The 18,407-nt window shown below is 54.7% G+C and overlaps 1 protein-coding gene across 3 annotated transcripts; it reads right to left on the bottom strand.

The window, feature by feature from the left end:
- Positions 1-4,647: 4,647 nt before the first annotated feature.
- Positions 4,648-17,686, bottom strand: ADORA3 (adenosine A3 receptor). Of its 3 annotated transcripts, XM_045816745.1 has the most exons (7): positions 16,891-17,686; positions 10,676-10,782; positions 8,668-9,015; positions 7,823-7,889; positions 7,032-7,132; positions 6,448-6,509; positions 4,648-4,833 (listed from the first exon to the last, which is right to left on the bottom strand). In XM_045816745.1, the coding sequence occupies exons 1-7, from the start codon at positions 17,235-17,237 to the stop codon at positions 4,831-4,833; spliced, it is 1,035 nt and encodes a 344-aa protein (XP_045672701.1). In that variant the 5' UTR covers positions 17,238-17,686; the 3' UTR covers positions 4,648-4,830. The 3 variants fall into 3 exon arrangements, with proteins under 3 accessions (XP_045672701.1, XP_045672700.1, XP_045672699.1); XM_045816744.1 differs by lacking the exons at positions 4,648-4,833; positions 6,448-6,509; positions 7,032-7,132; positions 7,823-7,889; positions 8,668-9,015 and having other exon boundaries at positions 10,753-10,782; positions 16,896-17,686; XM_045816743.1 differs by lacking the exons at positions 4,648-4,833; positions 6,448-6,509; positions 7,032-7,132; ... (1 more) ...; positions 8,668-9,015; positions 10,676-10,782 and adding an exon at positions 14,176-15,283.
- Positions 17,687-18,407: the final 721 nt, after the last annotated feature.

Genomic DNA, 18,407 nt, shown 5'->3' with positions numbered 1-18,407 from the left:
AAGCAAAACAATAGCATAGAATAAAAAGACCAGAAATAGACCAAAACATGTAAGGAAATTCAGGTGTGATGAAATTGCATATCAAATCATGTGGGGGAAATGGTTTATACAACACATGGTATGCGACAAGCCGGTAGCCATGTAGACGAAAATATAATTGGACCTATTTCTCATTCACTCCTTATACAAAAATAAATTCCAGCTGTGTCAAAATTTTAACTGAAAAAAAATCATTAAAGTACTAGAAGAAAATACAAAAGAATTTTAAAAAGTACTCTCAGAATGAAGCATGCCTTTTGAATATATGACACGAAGCCCAGAAACCAAAAAAGATTGGTTAACTTGGCTTAGGAAATGCCATTCCTAGGCAAACGACACAAAGGAAAAGCTTAGAAAATATTTGCAAAGCATCTCATGGACAAAGGCTGGTTTTCTTAGTGTAGTAAGAGCTCTTCGCTGACTCAGTAAAAAGAGGGGGACAAAGGAGAAGGTTTGGGGACACACAGGAAAGGAAACAAATGGCTTTACGCATATGAAGAGATGCTCAGCTAATCAGTCCGTCATCAGAGAACGAGTGATGGGAGCTACACTTACAGAGTTTCCATCAACGAGATTAGCAAAACTCACCGTGTCTGCTAACAAACGGGGCAAGGTCGTGGGGAGCCAAGGCACACGCGGGTTCCAGGTCGGGGAGTCGGCTGGTGCTATGGCCACGGGAGGGGCTGTGGCCATCGCTAACACCGTCTGAAAGTCTGCGTCTAAGCATTCATCCTACTTAAACACGTGGCGAGTCATCTGCGGAGGGGGTCAGAGCCCACGTCCCCAAGGTGCACCCCTTCGGCATGGGGCGCATTTTGAGCTGAAGGCAACCGAGATCCTGCAGGTTCTTGAGAAACTTTCACCTCTTCCTTAAATAATTTAAATGAAAGCTCTTGCTCATAATGAGAGTTATCACCAGACATAACTTTCTGTGACCTATTTCTGTGGCAGGGCGAACATCCAGTTACTGGACCTCCGCTCTTCCCATCGTGCCGCAAACGATGCCCCTCCCGGCTGGCGCCCCACGGCTCCCTACCTCTTCCCTTCACTCAGGGTGTCCTGTCCTCCCTCCCTCACTCCCCTTCCCGCCTCCGAACCGCTCCCGTGTGCGGGGTCCCTGACCCTCTCACACATGTGGGCTTCCCGTGTGCACAGAATCAAACTTGATTTTCTCCGTTAATCTGTCTCCTGTCGAAGGGAAGAGGAACAGCCCTCCCTCCCCGGCACCACGTAATTCTCATCACAGCATTCATCAAACTGGCTAAAACTTAGTGAGGTTAGTGATACTCTCAGTCTCTAAGTGTTTGGCGTGTATTCATGGAATCCTCACAAAACCGGGTTACGGTTATTGTTCTTGTCATTCAGACCCAGAACTGGAGGCACAGAGAGGGTGAAGTCACTTGCCCGGGAGTGGAACCAGCTCAGCTGGCTCAGAGCTGGCACTTTTACCCATCATGCTCCACTCTCTGAAATGGTGGCTGACTTGGGGAACCCTCGATGTCTATTGAGGAGGGACTGGCTGATGGAGCACACGGTAGCCATTAAACGCAGAGGAGGCAGCTCTTTGCTTAGGTTGTGGGAAAAAAGATTTCTCCAAGTGGTGGTGTTGAATGAAAGGGGCATGCCAAGGAACGAAATTCTGCATATTCTTTTTTAATATATTTTATTTATTTATTTATTTGTTTGTTTATTTATTTATTTATTTTTAGAGAAGGGGAAAGGAGAAAGAGGGAGAGAAACATCGATCAGTTGCCTCTTGCACGCCCCCTACTGGGGACCTGGCCTGTGACCCAGGCATGTGCCCTGACTGGGAATCAAATGGGTAACCTCTCCGAAGGCCAGCGCTCAGCCCACTGAGCCACACCGGCCAGGGTTGCATATTTTTTATTCAAGTAGAAAATGGCTGTGTGTGTGGTGCACGCACACCCATATTTGTGTGCAGCTGGTACAGTCAGCACGTCTCCCGAAGGAAACACTGTTAACTGGCCTCATTGACCGCCCCTAACCGCTGGATAAAGGGGAGGCAGAGGGGCGGGGTGCAAGGACACAGGCGTTCACTTAAAATCCTTCTGTGCCGTGAATGTGCCTCCCTCACCTGCCCGGCGTCTTCAGGGGACTGACACCCAGTGCTGCCTTCCCCATCCGAATTCTGAGCCAACTGAGAAACGAGGGAGAGGACTGGGCAGGCAGAGGGCCGGGTGTCACCTTTATTATAAACCTAGTCCCCACGGGAAAAGGCAGCGCGTCCTGGCGCCACGGACACGTGGGCTTCAGCCCGAGGCACCCACGCGGACCGAGCAGCACCAAAGCTGGTCCCCCCCTGCCCCACGCCCCAGCCAGCGCTCCGCCCTCCCGAGAGTTTCAGAAGAGGTCACGTGCTCTTTGTAAGCCGCGCCCGAAGGATTGAAAAAGAAAGAGGAAGGACAGAGTAGGTTCGCCCAGTTCCTCCCCCGACCCCAACCCCCACATCACACAGGTCACCCATCTGCGATGGGATGTCTCTGAGGAGTGTCACCATGGAAGGAACCCGGAGTGTGGGGAGCGGGGAGCATCCTCCGCTAACCTGTTTTAAAAAATACATTCCATAATGCTTTAAAAAACCAAAGTAAGGGAATTTAAGTTCAAAGGGCTGCAGTAATGTACCCAAGGGTTCCAGCTAGTGAGTGGCAAGATGAACTTGAAACCAAAACCTCTGATTTCAGGTTCCTGGCATTTGGGCTCTACACCCCTCCACCCCCCTTCCCCCCCCCTCGGCCCCCCCGCACCCCAGAGCACGTGGAGTGGAAGAAAACCCAGACAGGCTGAGTCCCGGCAGGAGCAAGAGAGCCTGTTTCCTCTGAGACAGAGCAGCTGCTCCTGACATCCTGACAGCCGGCTTTGGAGGAGACAGCGGAACTGGAACCGGGGTCTGATAAAGGAGTGGGCCCGCTGTGGGAGCCAACGGGCCCAGGAGAAAGCCCGGTGGGGAAGGAGTCTGGGAAGAGGCCGCCACACCGTGGAGCAGCCACCCCATGAGGGCAGCAGAGCCCCACGAACGCTCTCCTCCCGGGGCGGGCTGTGGGAGGCACTGGCTGTGGGAGGGGCTGGCGAGGAGGCCTCCATCGCTTTCAGCTGTTCCCAAGCTCTGGGCCGGCTGCAAACAATTCTACCAGCTCCGACCCTGGAAGCCACACCAGCCTTGCAGTCCAGAGCCAGGGCCTTACAAACAGCTCGTAGAGGAGGGGGTGGGCATTGTTCCATGGCCATCGGCTTGTACGCGAACTAGCAGGCTCATGGTTTTGCCCTCTGTTTTCTGGAAGCTTCCCATTTTTAGCAGCATAGCCCTCTGTTTACAAGGTTCTGTTTTTCCTCCCTATCATGAGAAGTAGTGTGCAGCTAGCCTTGCTGGAGAGTGAAGGGAGTGGCCACAGATTGAAAAAGTCTTTGTAGGCAAGGGAAGAAACAGGGTTTAGGAGCCCTGGATCACAAGCCAGATACGTAATCTCCCGAGGCACCTGGAGAAGGCTTTGTGTGTCTCACAAGATGATTGTTCTCTTGCCTGGGGTTGCAGGAGGTCCTAACCCAGCCCAGGCCCCAGTGCTATGGCGGAGCCCGCGGGCTAGTGGCTCCTCCGTGCAGCTTCAGTACACGGCCCAGGGCGAGGGACTGGGGGTGTTTTGTGGCTGCGGGATAAGATGGCACCTGTGACATTTGATCTGTGATTCTGGGAAGAATGGGGGCTGGCTGTGTGGACACACGGAAGATGCGGGAGTGGGTCGAGGTCCACACTCCCTCCGCGTCCCATCACACTGTTGACTAGCTGTGAGTTCCCTGCCTACGGACAGAGGGGTTCCTGAGGGCGGACGCTGCCGGACCTGGGCTCACGGAAGGCTTCCTGGCAGCCTGGACCTACACTTGCAGGGTGTGCGCAGGATCGAGGCAGGACCACACTCCCGGTCGCAGTCCTGCTCGGGCCAAAGGGCCACTTGAGTATCCTGAGCACTGAGACTGGCCGGCACCCTACTGGGAGAGACCAGAAGAGCAGGGGTTTAACGGGGGTGGCAGAGGCAGCATGGGGAGACCCTGAGCACCCCCGAAATAGCAGGAGGGAGGCTACGTGGGGAGAGAGGAGGTAGACACGCAGTGCGAGCCGAGAGCTTTGGTGATTCGGGTATGCAGGACAATGTAACATCGCCTGCACGCCCAGCAGCTGGTGCCTCGCTCTTGATTTGTGTTGCCTGATTTGCATGAACATTTGAGTTTTCGCACTTCGGTTTCTCGTCGATCAAAAGCAGCGCCCATTCAGTCTGGTGGCGGTTTCCCCTACAGGACAGCCTTTCCCCGAGGGAATGTGACAGGCACGGGGAAAGTCTCTCCCTTGCTTTGGGTAGGACAGCCCCTAATAGCAGTTCAGGAGTAAGTCGGAATAGTACACTTTAAAAAGAAACTTCTCCAGAAATACTTTTCCAGTGACGTCCCGGGAGAAGTTAGTCATACTTTGGAGCTTGTTCAACACCGCTTAGAAATTTATTGGCTCACAAATGCAATGCAAGTGGTCTCCAGGGCCCCCTGACTGAGACTGCCCCTCCTCCTGTGTCCTCCGGCTGGCCCTGCGCGGGCGTGGCCTGGCATAGCCGCTCTGGCTACCGCTGCTCTTACCTAGCTGCAGCGGTGGGCCAGTCGTCATGGTGATTCTGCGGGAGCCTCACTTTGCTTAGAAACTAAATAAAAGAAATCTTCAGTCGCATCTGTCCAGTTTGAGCCACTTCCTTTGGGGTCAGGACACGCACGGGAGGGGCTTCAAAGAGTCCTTTACTTTGTGGGAAACAAAAAGGAAAACTGGAGTTGAGAGCGGTCGCCTACCCCTGCGGAGGGCTTCTGCGGCCCAGGCTGCCGACTCTCTCCCGAGGGCTTCCAGGGACCTGACGCCGCCGACGTTTGTTTTCGGGCCGAAATCCGAGCTCATTGGTCAGTGGGAAGGCTTGGTGCCCGAGCTCCGGGGTAGGAAGGCCACAGGCTCTTTCAGAACCCCAGACCATAACAGCCAGGCGGGACGTGGGTTCAGGCTGCCATGCTTCCACAGCCCGAGTGGGAGGAAGTGGGCCACGCGAGAGCAGGCTGTGCTACTCCTCCTCGCTGAAAGGGTGTGGGGTCGGGGCCCCGAGTCACCCCTTTCCCGTGTCTCTCCTTTTGGTTCACAGGCCTGCGCTCAGTCCACTGAGCCACACCAACCAGACCCTGTGTCTCTCCTCTACTCACTCTGGCTGACAATTTTGCTCTGTATGTGTGTGTGCTTTGCACGCGCGTGTGTGTGTGCACGTGTTAGCCTGTCTCTCCCTCTCTGTATTATGAGCTCTGTAGAGACACATGCTATTTCCTTTGCTCATGTTTGCAGCCCCAGCACCAAGCATGGTCCCTGTTCATTGAACGAAGGAATTAAATGTATGAATAAAAACCCCGGGGAGTGTGAGAACGGGGTCCTCAAGGCCAGAAAGCAGGCCAGAGAAGTAAAACTGATACCCATGCTGTTAAAACAGGTCATGCTTTCAGTGACGGTGGTTTCTGCAAAAACCTAGACTACGAATGTGTCCCCATGGCCAAAACAGAGAAAGATGTTGCTTTGTCACCTGTCTGGTTCCCCAAGCTCCTAGAGAACAAAAGACCAGGAGTGCTGGGGGAGCTGGGACTCATTTCTCAGGGGTCCCGCTGTGGCCACGGGGCTGGACTGTCACAGGGAAAGAATGAGACCTGTCGGCCTCAGCTTGGAGTTTCAGATTTTTCTGGCCTTAGATCTTCATGTTTCACTAACAAGAGTCTCAAGGTCTGTTTCTCCCATTCTCTGAAGTGTTGTTTTTCTACATTTTCATAGCCAGAGGGGGTTGGTGTCTCTCTTGTAAGTATACCCACGTCTCTCCATTGCTCCAGTATTTCTGTGGCTTTTGAGCATTGGAAGGAAGGGGGGGGGGGAGGGAGGGAGGGAAAGAGAGAAAGAAAGAGAGAGAAAGAAAAAGGAAGGAAGGAAGGAAGGAAGGAAGGGAGAGAGAGAGAGAGAGGGAGGGGGGAGAGAGAGAGAGAGAAAGAAAGAAAGAAAGAAAGAAAGAAAGGAAGGAAGGAAGGAAGGAAGGAAGGAAGGAAGGAAGGAAGGAAGGAAGGAAGGAACTACTAGCCAAACAGTGGTATTTGTGTCTGGTGTCCTTTCTACCCTGTGTCCACTTGAGAGGCTAGCAAAATGCCCATGTGGTGGCCTTGGGGACTTCGGTTTCTCGGAGGCCGCCCCAAAGGAAAGGTGGACAGATCCTCACAGCCCGTCCTGAAGGAAGCTCCTGTTCTCTGTTTGGGACGGGGCGGTGGGGCAGGGTGGGGGGGCCTCCAGGTCAGGGAGTTGCAGGGCACAGAGCTCGGGGCGGAGGAGCCAGGGAGCCGACCTACCAGAGGTGTGGGGATCACAGGGGAAGCTTGGCTGGTTTTCTGGCTCCTGCTCAGTCCTTTACCTGTAATCGCCCGAAGGCGGGAGAAGGCACACGGCTTAGAGCCCGCTCCTCCTGGGGCCTGGAACTAGGGTCGCTGCCCCCAGGCATGTCCTCTTCCCCTGCTGACCCTTCTCAGGGCGACCTTTCTCTGTCTGCTCCCCCAGGGGCCCCAGAAGCTCTGTTGACAGGAGGATTGGCTTTGCTTCTAGTCCCTCCAGATGAACCAGACTTTTCACTCAGGGAGTAGGGCTGCCTCCCAGAGTGTGTGTGTGCGCGGGAGGCGGGTGCCCTGCAGATGTGGGGCAGGCACGACTGTCTCAGGGCCTCCCGCCTCCCTTCCTCTGCTGAGGAAGGGTGCAGGGCCCTCTCTGTCCCCTCTCACGGTGCCCAGTCGCCACGAGGCGGAGTCTCCCCAGGCCACTGGCCAGCTGCACGGGATCCCAGGGTCCAGCCAACAAGAGGAGGGTCCCTCTCGCTCACTGGAAAGCTGCTCCCCGATCCCTTTCACATCCCCTCCCCTCCCCTCCCCCAGCCACGGCTCGCCTCTCCTGGCTCTCTGACACCTCCTCCGCTGGAACAGGTGACTGATGATGGAGATGATCCCCACCGCTGTGACCAGGACGCAGAAGACGAGGATGGACATCCTGGGAGGGAGCAGGGACAGTTTTATGTCCCTTGGAAGAAACCACCTCTGGCTCTCGGCACAGGATCCCCTAGTCTGAGACCAGACCCCCCCACCTCCACTGCCCCGTCCCTGCGCCCAGCCAGCCCCTGGCCCCCACCCTCCAGAGCACACGTCACTGGACCCGGGGCGGGTGTCTGGCTGCGCAGGGCTGAGCCCCTTCCTCAGAAACAAACCTGGGACCTGGAGTAGACAGGATCCAGTTTCAGACTGGCTAGGCCTTTGAAGGGGGGACGTGAGCTCAGTAGTTTAGGCATGGGTATCTATCTTCTCCCAGAGCGGGGGGAAGGACAAAGGGCAGTACTGGGGAAGGGACGAAGCAAACACCACCAGAGCAGCAGATAGGTGGCGCTGGTGAAGTCCTGCCGATACCCCTGGTGGTCTCTGAGGGCCACTGGCCTTGTCCCCGCCCTTGCATTTAGGAGACGGTGCTCTCTCCTTCCTCACGGAAACAGGGACAGGGCAGTTCTGCTGCTTTTGACCAAGAGCCCTCCACTATATCTTTTTAAAGAAACCAGCTGGTCACGTTGAAGAGACAGAGCAGTGGTGGACGACAACACGCAGCTGAGGGGCAGGTGCAGGCCAGTGGTCATGCTGGGGGGTCGCCCCTCTGGCCCCGCCCAGTGGGTTTGTCTCCTAGGTTACTGCTCACCTGGAGTGATCGGCCCTGTGCACGACTCTGGAAGGCCTGCAGCTTCTGCTCTTGTTCCCTGACGGGCCTGCACCGGAAAGGATTTGCTGAGAGTCGAGCAAGGCCGTTCCCAGGCCCACCCTTTGCCTCTAACCTCTGCACCTCTGTCTGTCATTCCCTCAATCCATGGAGAATGGGTGGTGCTGGGTCAGGCAGAGACACCAGGGACGGTGGTGTGTCCCCGCACAGGGGTGACACCTGAGGGAACCAGTCAGGGCTGAAATCCAGCCCCCACTCTGCTTTCTGAGCCAGGCCCTCGGACCCTGACTGGGCTCCGTGCACCAAGAGGAGGGGCACCTTTGCAGATGGGCACGAAAGCCCTGGGCAGCCCCGAAGCGGCCCCTGGCGAGAGAGCCCCAGGCTGTAGGCTCTGGGAGGGGACACCGGAGGCACGAGAGGGCCGATGCCGATATTGACCTATCCTTACGGAGCTGGTCAGTAGGTGGCATAATCGCCACCTCCTGCTCCGGACAGCTACCAAAACCCAGTGGGCTGAGTTCCGTCACAGGGGCTTCTTCATCAGAACCTCAACACCCTTCCTGACCAGCAGCACAAAGCGCTCACACTGTCGGCCCCCACAGGCCTCCCCAGGTGCCAGGAGCACCCGGGGGCCCGGACACCCACCTCTCCCCCCAAGACCAAGCTAACCCCCAGCACCCCCAGCAGCCGCCATTCTCTGCAGTGAAGGAGAGAGCAGACAATCTTGGAGGGACCTGAGCCGGTGCCCACGGGCTTCAGTGGGCGCTTCCCAGTGGACAGCCCCCACCGTGGGGCACCCCCAGGGAGACCCCCGGTGCGCCCCTTACCCTTCACGGGCCAGAAGTCACTGGCGCGGACTCCCCCGCTGTCACTCACAAGCAGCTCGGTGAAGTCCATGTTGTCCCGCGCAAAGTCCCGCTGGACGCCACACCAGTACCAGCCCGCGTCCTCCCTGGTCAGGCAGGACACGGTGACGATGAGCTGGCTCCCCGTGTCCGTCAGGGCCACGCGGCCCGTGCTGTTGGGTGCGAAGGCGATGACGTGGCAGTAGTCCCGGAAGTAGCCCCGGCACCAGTACTTGGGGTGGTCCTTGTAGTGGGCGTCGTAGCTGCAGACGGCAGACGCCGTGTCCAGCACGAAGCTCTCCTTGACCTTGTTGTCCATGACCATGGCCTCTGTCGGAAGACACGCGCACAGGGAGGGAGGAGGGGGTAAAGCGGGGATAAACCGTGACGGCAGGAGACTTGCCTTGCGGCGGTGAACACACGATACAGTATACAGATGACGCATTATAGAACTGTACACCTGAAGCCTATATGATCTTATGAACTAATGTCACCCCAATAAACTCACTAAAACACTCACACCCATGTGTGAAAACGCCATTTTTCTTTTAAACGCATTGCAGCTCCTGCCCTCCTGGTGGGAAAGTAACTAAAGCATGGGAGGAGGCTGACTCTTGCCTGTTTGGGGCGGCACCTGTTATGGGCTGAGTGAGAAGCACTGTCTAAAGTTCACATGTCGAAATGCTACCCCCAGTAGTGCAGAATGTGACCATACTTAGAGCCAGGGACCTTACAGAGGCAACTAAGTTGAAATGGAGTTGTGAGAATGGGCTCTAGTCCACCGTGACCTTTGTCCCACCCTCTGTCCCACGACAGAGGGAGTGACCATGTGAGGAGGACACCAGGAGAAGGGGCCCCTCTGCAAACCAGAGAGGGGCCTCAGGAGAAGCCAAATGTGCCAAAGTCTTGACCTTGAACTTCTAGTTTCCACAACTCTATGGAAGTGAATTTCTCTGGTCTAAGCCACCTGGTCTGCGGTGTCTGTCATAGCTGGCCCAGCCAATGAATGCAGCAGCCCTAGGGGAGTCTTCCCCCCCGGGGCAAAGGGTGCGTAAAATATGGGTCCCCCTCTGCAAGAACAGCGGATGCCTCCCACCACGGCTCGGCAGGAAGCTTGAGGAGCCTCAGGCCTCCTGTTCATAGATCTCTGCCCCCAGCATACCCCCCAACCTTGCACCCCAAAAATGAAAGCAGTAAGGTTGGGGGGCGTCTGCTGGCTGCATGGGGCTGGAAACAGTGAGGCAGGCTCTGTCCTTCAGGACCAAGAGCTTCTTATTTCCCGGCTGCAGGACCAGCGTGGGGATCTCTATCATCTCAGGATATTGCACAACGAGGAAGTCATGCAAACCACATCCGGCTTGACCGTGGCTGGGGAAGTGACCAACCAAGGAGAAGAGATGGGGGCAGCAGCCCCTCCTCGTCTCAGCCTCCAGATGTGGGCCCGGCCCCCCTCAAATGCTGCCCCCGGGGCAGCTCACGGCGAGCGGGACCATCCTGCAAAGCAGGCTCACGCCCTTGAAGTCCATGGAGAGCAGCCGAGCTTTGGTCCTCACGTGGCCCCCCAGGGAGGGTGGTGTGATGCTTAGTTCACAGGTGGGGGCGCTGAGCCGGAGACATGCCGCCACTCTCAACAGCCACGTGGCCGGAGGGCAGCGGGGCCAGGGCCAGCCCAGCCTCGTCTTCGGAGCCAGCAGTGGGCGAAGATAGGAAAGTCCCATCCTAACACATCTGCACAAACATTTGTAAGGGGGCAAGAGGAACCTAGACTAACAGAGAGAACACAGAGCCCTCATTTAAGCCGAGGGTCTGAAATTCCCCACCGCCCTGTAACCGGAGACACGAACAACTATTCCGGACAAGATCTACTTTCGCCTCCTTTTATTTCCCCAGCCCACTCCTTCAGCGGTCCGAACTACCAAGCAGGAGAGGAGAAGGCAGCGCCGGCCTCCGGGAAGTCGGGGAGCTGGTGGTGTCCTTCCCCACGTCTTACCTGAAAAGATGGTCACAGAGAGCAGGAGGAAGAACCCCATGACCGGGTGGAAACGAGCCTTCCACTGGAGGGGTGAGTTGTATCCAGGGGTCTCAGGAATCCTGGGTCTGTTTAAGGGAAACAGGTATCTTTGAGCTTAATATGGTTTTGTCCTGTAGGGAGAAACCAGGGACAAGGGGACAGCCAGTTAATCCAGGCAGTGGGTCCATATACAGTGTCCAGGCTGTGTGACCACATACGGTGTCCAGGCCACGTGACCGTGTACAGTGTCCAGGCCATGCAACCATGTATGGTGTCCAGGCCATGCAACCACGTACGGTGCCCAGGCTGTGTACTGCACAGGGCACCTCATCGGAGGGACACCACTCGTGAACACAAACTACAGAGTAAAGCAGGGCAACTGAGAAAATTCTGGGCTCCCTAGCAGACTCCGAAACAGGAATGGAGACTCCCACACAGGTGAAGACCACCTGACACAAAGCCCTGCCCACACACACCACCGGAGGCACACATTCGTGTGTGCAACTGTGTCGTGCCCTGCCGACGTTCCGGTGTCCCCAGAGGCCATCCGTGTGGCCCATCCACCACGATGGGGGGCAATTCCTCTTCAGCTGACAGGAAGGCTTGTAAGGAGACACCTAGCCTCCCTGACTCCGGAGTGGAGGCTGTAGCCTCACTGGGGGTGGGGTTAGGGGCGGACCATGAAGCTGTCGGGAGCAGAGGTGTCCTGACCGATCGGCAGCACGTCAGCAGGCCCGCAGCCAGCCCAGGAAACCAGCCCCTTATCTGCAGAAGAGGCCCAGGACGCCAGCCTGCTACACGTCAGACCGGCAGGAAGTTGGGCCATCCTCTCCACCAGTAGCCCAGACCACCAAAGAGCACCCCTGTAAACAACCAGCCCCAAACGGCCAGGCCTTGATGATAACAGACAGCTCCCCTCATTTTTGTCATGCTTCCAAACTGGGACCGACCAGAGAAGGTCAGATGGCCCCGATAACCACGCACACGGGAGGCCCCCCTGTAGTCAGCCGGCCAGCAGCCTCCCCAGGACATCACCCCAGTCAGGTCGCCTGCAGCCTCCCCGGCTCCCAGCACAGCGCGTCCCCACTCCCCTGCCCGCCTCAGAGTCTCCGCCCAGACACAGGGGACAGCGGCTGAGACCCCCGGCTGCAGAAAACTCGGAACAGACAGTCTTTGCTTTTTCTCGTTTAGTCTTTATCCATAGTTGACTTGATTTTTAAAAACTGGATAAATAAACCCAGCTACTCAACATGTATCTTTGTTCCAGTGAAACCATACACGGAGAAAGCAACCTTGGTTTTGTCAGGTGGTCGTTTCACTCTCTTCCTTTGGAGTAAAAGCCCAACAGCCACCCTTGCCTGTTCAGCCGAGGGGAGCCGGCCAGGAGATGCGATTTGGGGAGACCCGGGATGTTGTCCCCAAACCTGAAACCTGGGTGTAACTCCCCACTTCTACCCAAGCTCCTCACGCCTTATTCTTGGTTCATCTCTTCTGAGTTCACCCCAAGGGACATTTTCACTTTAAGGGCTTCTTCTGGACAGGGGGAGCACCTTAGCTCAGCAGATGCCCGTTTGACAAAAAACAAAACAAATCAAATCAACTCCGTCAGGAAGAGAAGAGAGCGGAGGAGGAGAAAGGGAGAAGAGAAAACAATACGTTTCTGAAACTCAGGGGCCACACTCTGAGGGTGACATCTGAGGACCCAGGACAGATTGCTGATTTGTTCTTGGGGAAATGATCTTTTTAAATCAAGTTCCCAGAAAGGGCTGGTGCTGAGTGTTGCTATAGCAACAAAGTTCGAGATTGTAAATTAAGAAGCTTGAGTGAAGAGCACCAGAAACTGAGAACTAACCAGAACTTCCCTCAAGCTGCCCCGTAGGCAAAGTGAGGTTCCTGGGCAGAACAGTGGGCCAGGGCCACCAGCAGCCCCAGAGTGGACCCAGGGCCTGGGCCTGGAGGGACATTTTAACTAGACACAGAAATTAACTAGGAGGGAAGCCCCGACTCAAATAAGGGAATACCACTAAGAAAAAAGTTGGGGATCAGGTAGAATTCTTAAGGAAAAACATCCCCCAAAAGGCTGAAGGGGAGAGTGTCAGGAATAAAGCCACCCCCACTCCCAGGGACCCACAGGAACTGGGGGCTGTGTCCATCTTCCGCCCCCGAGATATGATCGCCAGTAATGCCAGGAAGTGGGTGGGTGGGTGGGTGGGTGGGGTGACCCGCTCAAACTTCCCAGATAGTGTTGGCCCTTCCTGGGGTGATGGGAGGGGGAACCAGGACCCTCCCCGGCGATGTTAACCGGATGAACGGGGTTGCCAGACGCCCACCTCACAGAGGGGTTAGGATAAACTTTCGGGACTGGCTACGAATTCATTTTTTTATTCATTTCAGTGCTCTTGTCCTCTTGGGTGTGGTTTAATTGAAGTCCCCATCTTTCTGCTCTTGTCAAGTTCATACGTTGTCTTGGGAGTAAGCATCCACAGGTGTAATTTTAGATAGACCACACCAGAGCTGCCACCTGGAATCTCCAAAGCCATACTCGTGCTTGGGTGATGTGACTTAAACTCTGTGTCTGCCTGGTGTCCCGATGAATGAGAGACCAACACTGGTAACGAAGGGAAAAAAAAAACAAAAAAACCCAAACCAGCAGTCCTAGGGTGTATAAATAGTAGCTTGAGCCTATGCAACTGCTAATGGTACACTGGGTGAACTTGAGAGTTTGGACTTTGAGAAGTCCAAGCCCTTCATGTATGAGAACAGGTGGTGAGAAGCTGGGGTTCTCCCATAAGGCAAAGGTGAGTTTAAATCCCGGTTCTCCTACTTGTTAATTGTGTGACTCTAGAAAAATTACCTAACGCCTCTGTGCCTCAGTTCTTTTGTCTGCAAAATGGAGATAATAATACTGGTGATGCCTACCCCAAAGACGGTCAAGACCTAAAGAGATAATGTATGCACGCAGCTCAGTGGATTGAGCGCGGGCTGCGAACCAAAGCATCACAGGTTCAATTCCTAGTCAGGGCACATGCCTGGGTTGGCCTGCACGGCCCCCAGCAACTGCACATTGATGTGTCTCTCTTTCTCTCTCTCTCTCTCCCTCCCTTTCCTCTCTAAACATAAATAATAAAAATAAAGATAATGTATGCAAAGTGCTTAGTACACAGAAAATGCTCAGTGGAGAGTAACTATGCAGCGTCTCTTTTTGCCCCGCCCCCTCTGCTCCTCTTACAATGAAACACCAGAGGAGATACTAGGACTCAGCTCAAGAGGGAGAATCATTCTTCCTCCCTCAGTCAGTGAACGGACCATGAAGCTGGCAAGAGCTCTGATCAACCCAGGTGAAAAAGGAGCAGAGTGTTTTGAAGGGAAGGGCGAGGCGCCCAGGATTCACACAGATGAACATGCACGTGGCTCCAGGTGGCCGGCGGGCTGCAAACCCACGCGTGACCCTGACCCTCATCAGAGAGCTACACAGAGGGTGGCTGTCATCTTTTATTTACTCAAACACATGTACACACAAATTCCATACTTTAAGCACCCCCTTCAACCGAGTTCCCTCCTTCTGTCCCCACCGGCTCCCGGGCCTCTGCTGAGAGCCGGCTCCTCCACTCAGTTCCCCCGTGGCGTGGAACTGCGTCCCCAGCACATAGGTGTGCGGCCTGAATGGGGCCTTTCGTTAAGTCAATGAGGTATCCTTTGGATTCCGTGACTTCTGTTTGAGAAGGGGGAGGACAGGAGATATTAACAATACAACATGCTCCTCGAGCCAGGCATCAGAAAACTGAGTTAGAGAGGAAAGACAAAAAAAAAAAAAAGAAATCAAATTTGAGGAAGAGGGTGGTAGAAGAGGTACACCTGGAGGCACCCGTGGAAGGAATCAAGGATGCGAAAGACCTCAGCCCAGGTGGATTGGGCCTAAAATGTGTGTGTTGACATTGAATCTGAAGATCACTGAGACCTTTGTCTTTCATGGATAACCATTAAGAAATCTGTTCAACATCTGAGTCCAAGGATGCAGAGGGCTGGCAGGTCATACAGGCTTTGAGGATGACGAGATAGGTTTCCTTGAACTTCTTTATTTTGAAAGCGTAGATGATAGGGTTCATCATGGAGTTGGCATGGGACAGCAGGATGCCCAGGTTCAGCACCACGTCCGGTACCACGTTCCCCTTGAAGTGGATGACACAGTTGATGATGGATAAAGGCAGCCAGGACAAAACAAACAGAAAGAGAACCAGAAACAGAGACTTGGCTGTCTTGAACTCCCGCCCATAAAATGCACCTGTCTCTTTAGAGCTTGAAGAGTTCTGATTGAGTCGGCGCCGGATGATACAGAAGATGTCAAGGTAGATGGTGCACATGGCCACGAGGGGGATGAAAATCCAAGTGAAGAAGCTGAAGTAGACCATGTAGTCCATCCTCATGACGGAGAGGAATTGGCAAGGAAGCGAGGTGCTATTTCCGGGCAACCCTGGGAACGTTTTCTTGTTCCAGCCAAACATGGGGGTCAGTCCCACCAGGAATGACAGCAGCCAGCAAAGGCCCAGGGCACACCATATTCTTCTCTGAGTGGTGACCCTCCTGTATCTGTTTGAATGGAAGAGAGTGGGTGAGTTTGCAGCCTTTGCTAAGAGGTGGGGGGACAGAGAGCTGCTAAGGGGAGGGGTGAGAACATTGGTGTTCTGTGACCATTTCCACAAGTCTGCTGGGTGTGAAGACAAGACGAATAGATGGTCATTCGAGGAAAATCTGCAAACTTCTTTCTAAAGGAGTACGAGCTATAATGGATCAGGAAGTTACCTAGACTCAGGTGCCTGCACGCTCTACCCATGAGTCCATTTGTAGCCCAAGAATTCTTCAATTCCTGGGAGGTCAGCATCATCTCAGTCTCCTGGGGTCACCTCCGTGGTGGGAAATGACCTCAAAGCATGTTTGCCTGCACTATTTTGTTTGTGGGGTTTGTTTTTCGGTGCCAATGTCCTTTAATTATACTCTGCCTCTCCCCGCACCCCATTTCCCTTGAATGCCCTGCTTCTGCTCCTGCAGTGACACCCACACTGGGTGTGTGAGTGACAGGAATGCTCGGTGTTGGGAAGGTCATGTTGAAATGCTTCAGGGTCCATCAGAGCCTCACCCAGGAAGAGCCATCATTTCTCCTTAAATCGCCCTTCCTGACAACATTCTCCTGACTGCAAGCAGAAAACTCACAATAAACTGGAGACCATTTTTTTTATAACTTCCATTTCACTGATGACAACAGTGAAAATAAATGGTATAGTTTCCATTTCTTGAGCAGAGACTATACGCCAGGCATTTTTTTTTAAGAGCCTCGCTTGTGTTCCCTCGCTGTGATGAGGAAGGTGTGATTATCGTCCCCGTTTCAGCGGTGAGAGGGGTGAATCACACAAGTAACTAGTACAAGCCAGAAGCGGTGAAGCTCAGACTGCAGAGAGGTGAGGCTGCGTCTGGAGCACCTCAGCCACTACGCAAAGATGAGGAACTGGAGCACAGAAACTTCTATCACGTGCCCAAGATCAGACTTCAAGATCTGGGACTGGAACTCAGGCTTGTTTGTATCACAGGTTCTCCTCTAGCTCCCTCACGATGTTTCTTCCCCAAGAGGAGAGAGGAGAAACACGAGACCCATGGAGCCAGGACGCCTGGGGAGTTGGATTTCTCCATTTGGCATCCCTTCCATTCCCTTGGTCACAGGAAAGAGCGTTACTATTTTGTGCAAGGGGAGAACTTTTTTGGTCCCCTTCTGGACATGGAAGAGGAAGCAAAGTTAAAAAAACAACTTTAAAATAACCTACATTTGCAGGGAACAGAAGTGTGAGTTTATCTCCTCCTATTCTTATCTGTCTGTTCTTTATCTTATCTAGTAGGAGGCTATCATTTCTGAAAGTCAAGAGCATTTTTTACTCATTAAAGTTGCAGCAGGCTTTTATCACCTTTAGATCCTCTGGCTGATAGAGCAGACACTCCCTTAGCCATTTGGGGGAGGGTGGGGTTCCTTTGTTTCTTGTTCCTGAGTCTCAGCTCTTCATTGCTAAACCCCTCACAAACCAAATGGTGGAAAGAACTCCCTTCAAGTGCAGAGGCCAATTTGGATTTGTTTTCATCAGAAAGTCTGGGGTCTGGACTCTGTAGCCCCATTTCCCAGGCCCCACACCACCCCTCTTTGCGCAGGTTACCTGACCGTGAGCTTGACCCGCAGGTATCGGTCCACAGCGATGGCCAGCAAGAACAGGATGGAGGCGTGCGTGAAGACCAGCAACAGGCAGGTCATGAAAAGGCAGCTATAGAAGTCGATGGTGATGCCCAGGCTGATGACAATGGCCAAAGGCATGACCAGCACCCCAACAGCGATGTCGGCCAGGGCTAGAGAGACGATGAAGTAGAAGGTGGTGGTGTGCAGGCTGGGGTTCAGCTTGACCACCCAGATGACCAGCATGTTGCCCACTATGGCGCAGAGCCCGATGACAGCCTCTGCGGTGATGTAGGAAATCCTGACCAACGGGTCGGTGCTGTTGACAGCCATCTTGGTTCCCCCGAGGAGCCTCCCCAGGCGACAGGCACACAAACGGGATCCGTGCGGGCCCGGGAGCGCGCGCTCTTGCTGGAGGTCCGGGCGCAGCAGTGGCGGTCTCAGACTCACAGCTCACCCATTCCTTCTCGAGGCCGATGGAGCGTTCTCCCCGACGGCCCCTGTCCTTAGGGAGAGCCCATCACGGGGCAATCAGTTCTGGCCGCTCGGCCGGCCACACATCCCAGGTCCCCGAGAGCCCGGAGGACAGCCCTACGTGGGCTGAATCTGAAAGAGCTGTGGCACTTAGTTCCCCAGACAGATGCGCCCGAGGACTCCGCCTTCCCGGGGCCCGAGGGCTAATGAAGCGCCATCGAGATAAGCAGTGCTCTTCGGGGGTGTTTCAGGAAGTGAGATGAGCGGGAGGAAGCACCGGGCCGGGAGCGCTCGGCCGGCGGTGGAAAGAGCGGAGGAGGGGGTGTGAGCGGCGGGGCCAAGGCGCGGCCTCCCGTTGGTCCACTCGGGCCGGACGCATGCGCAGCACGGGGCGGGAGAGGCGCTGGGAGCGCTGACGGCGTGGTGGCGTAATGGTCCGGCTTTCTGCTGGCGCAGCAGAAATTCCCAGGACAAAGAGGGAACCGGAGACACGGTGGACAGGAAATAGATTTTGCTGGCCGGCCCCTCACCTTAGCCAGAATTTGCTCTTCCCGGTGCGTGTAGCATAGAGATCGACCGCGTGTGAGCCTCCAAATTCGTAACAGAAATCTCAAGATGATGGTATTCGGAGGTGGGGCCTTTGGGAGATTACTAAGTCTTAAGGATGGAGCCCTCATGATGAGACGGACTAGTGACCCCACAGAGCTCTCCCAGCCCTCCCACCAACCATGAACCACAAAGTGGGTCCTCATCAGACACAGATTCCACCTGTGCCTCGATCTTGAACCCCGGAGCCTCTTGAATGGTGAACACTAAATTTCTGTTGTTTATAAAGCACCCACTGCTTGCTGAGCACAGCTGGAACCCAGCCTTTGTATCCAAGATCTTTTGCCAAAGTGACAAGCTAAGATTCTCTGCTCAGAGTAGCAGAAACTCAGCACCTCCTGTAGGCACCATGGCTGCCGCTCCTCCTCCTCCCCTTCTCAGCCCACAGCCCACCACGCCCTCGCACTAGTAACCACGTGGGTC

This window comes from Phyllostomus hastatus, unplaced genomic scaffold (genome assembly GCF_019186645.2).
Source record: "Phyllostomus hastatus isolate PE091 unplaced genomic scaffold, TTU_PhHast_1.1 phas_scaffold_216, whole genome shotgun sequence".
Lineage (NCBI taxonomy): Eukaryota > Metazoa > Chordata > Mammalia > Chiroptera > Phyllostomidae > Phyllostomus > Phyllostomus hastatus.
Note: the sequence above shows the minus strand (reverse complement) of the source record. Positions and strands in the feature narration are given on the sequence as shown.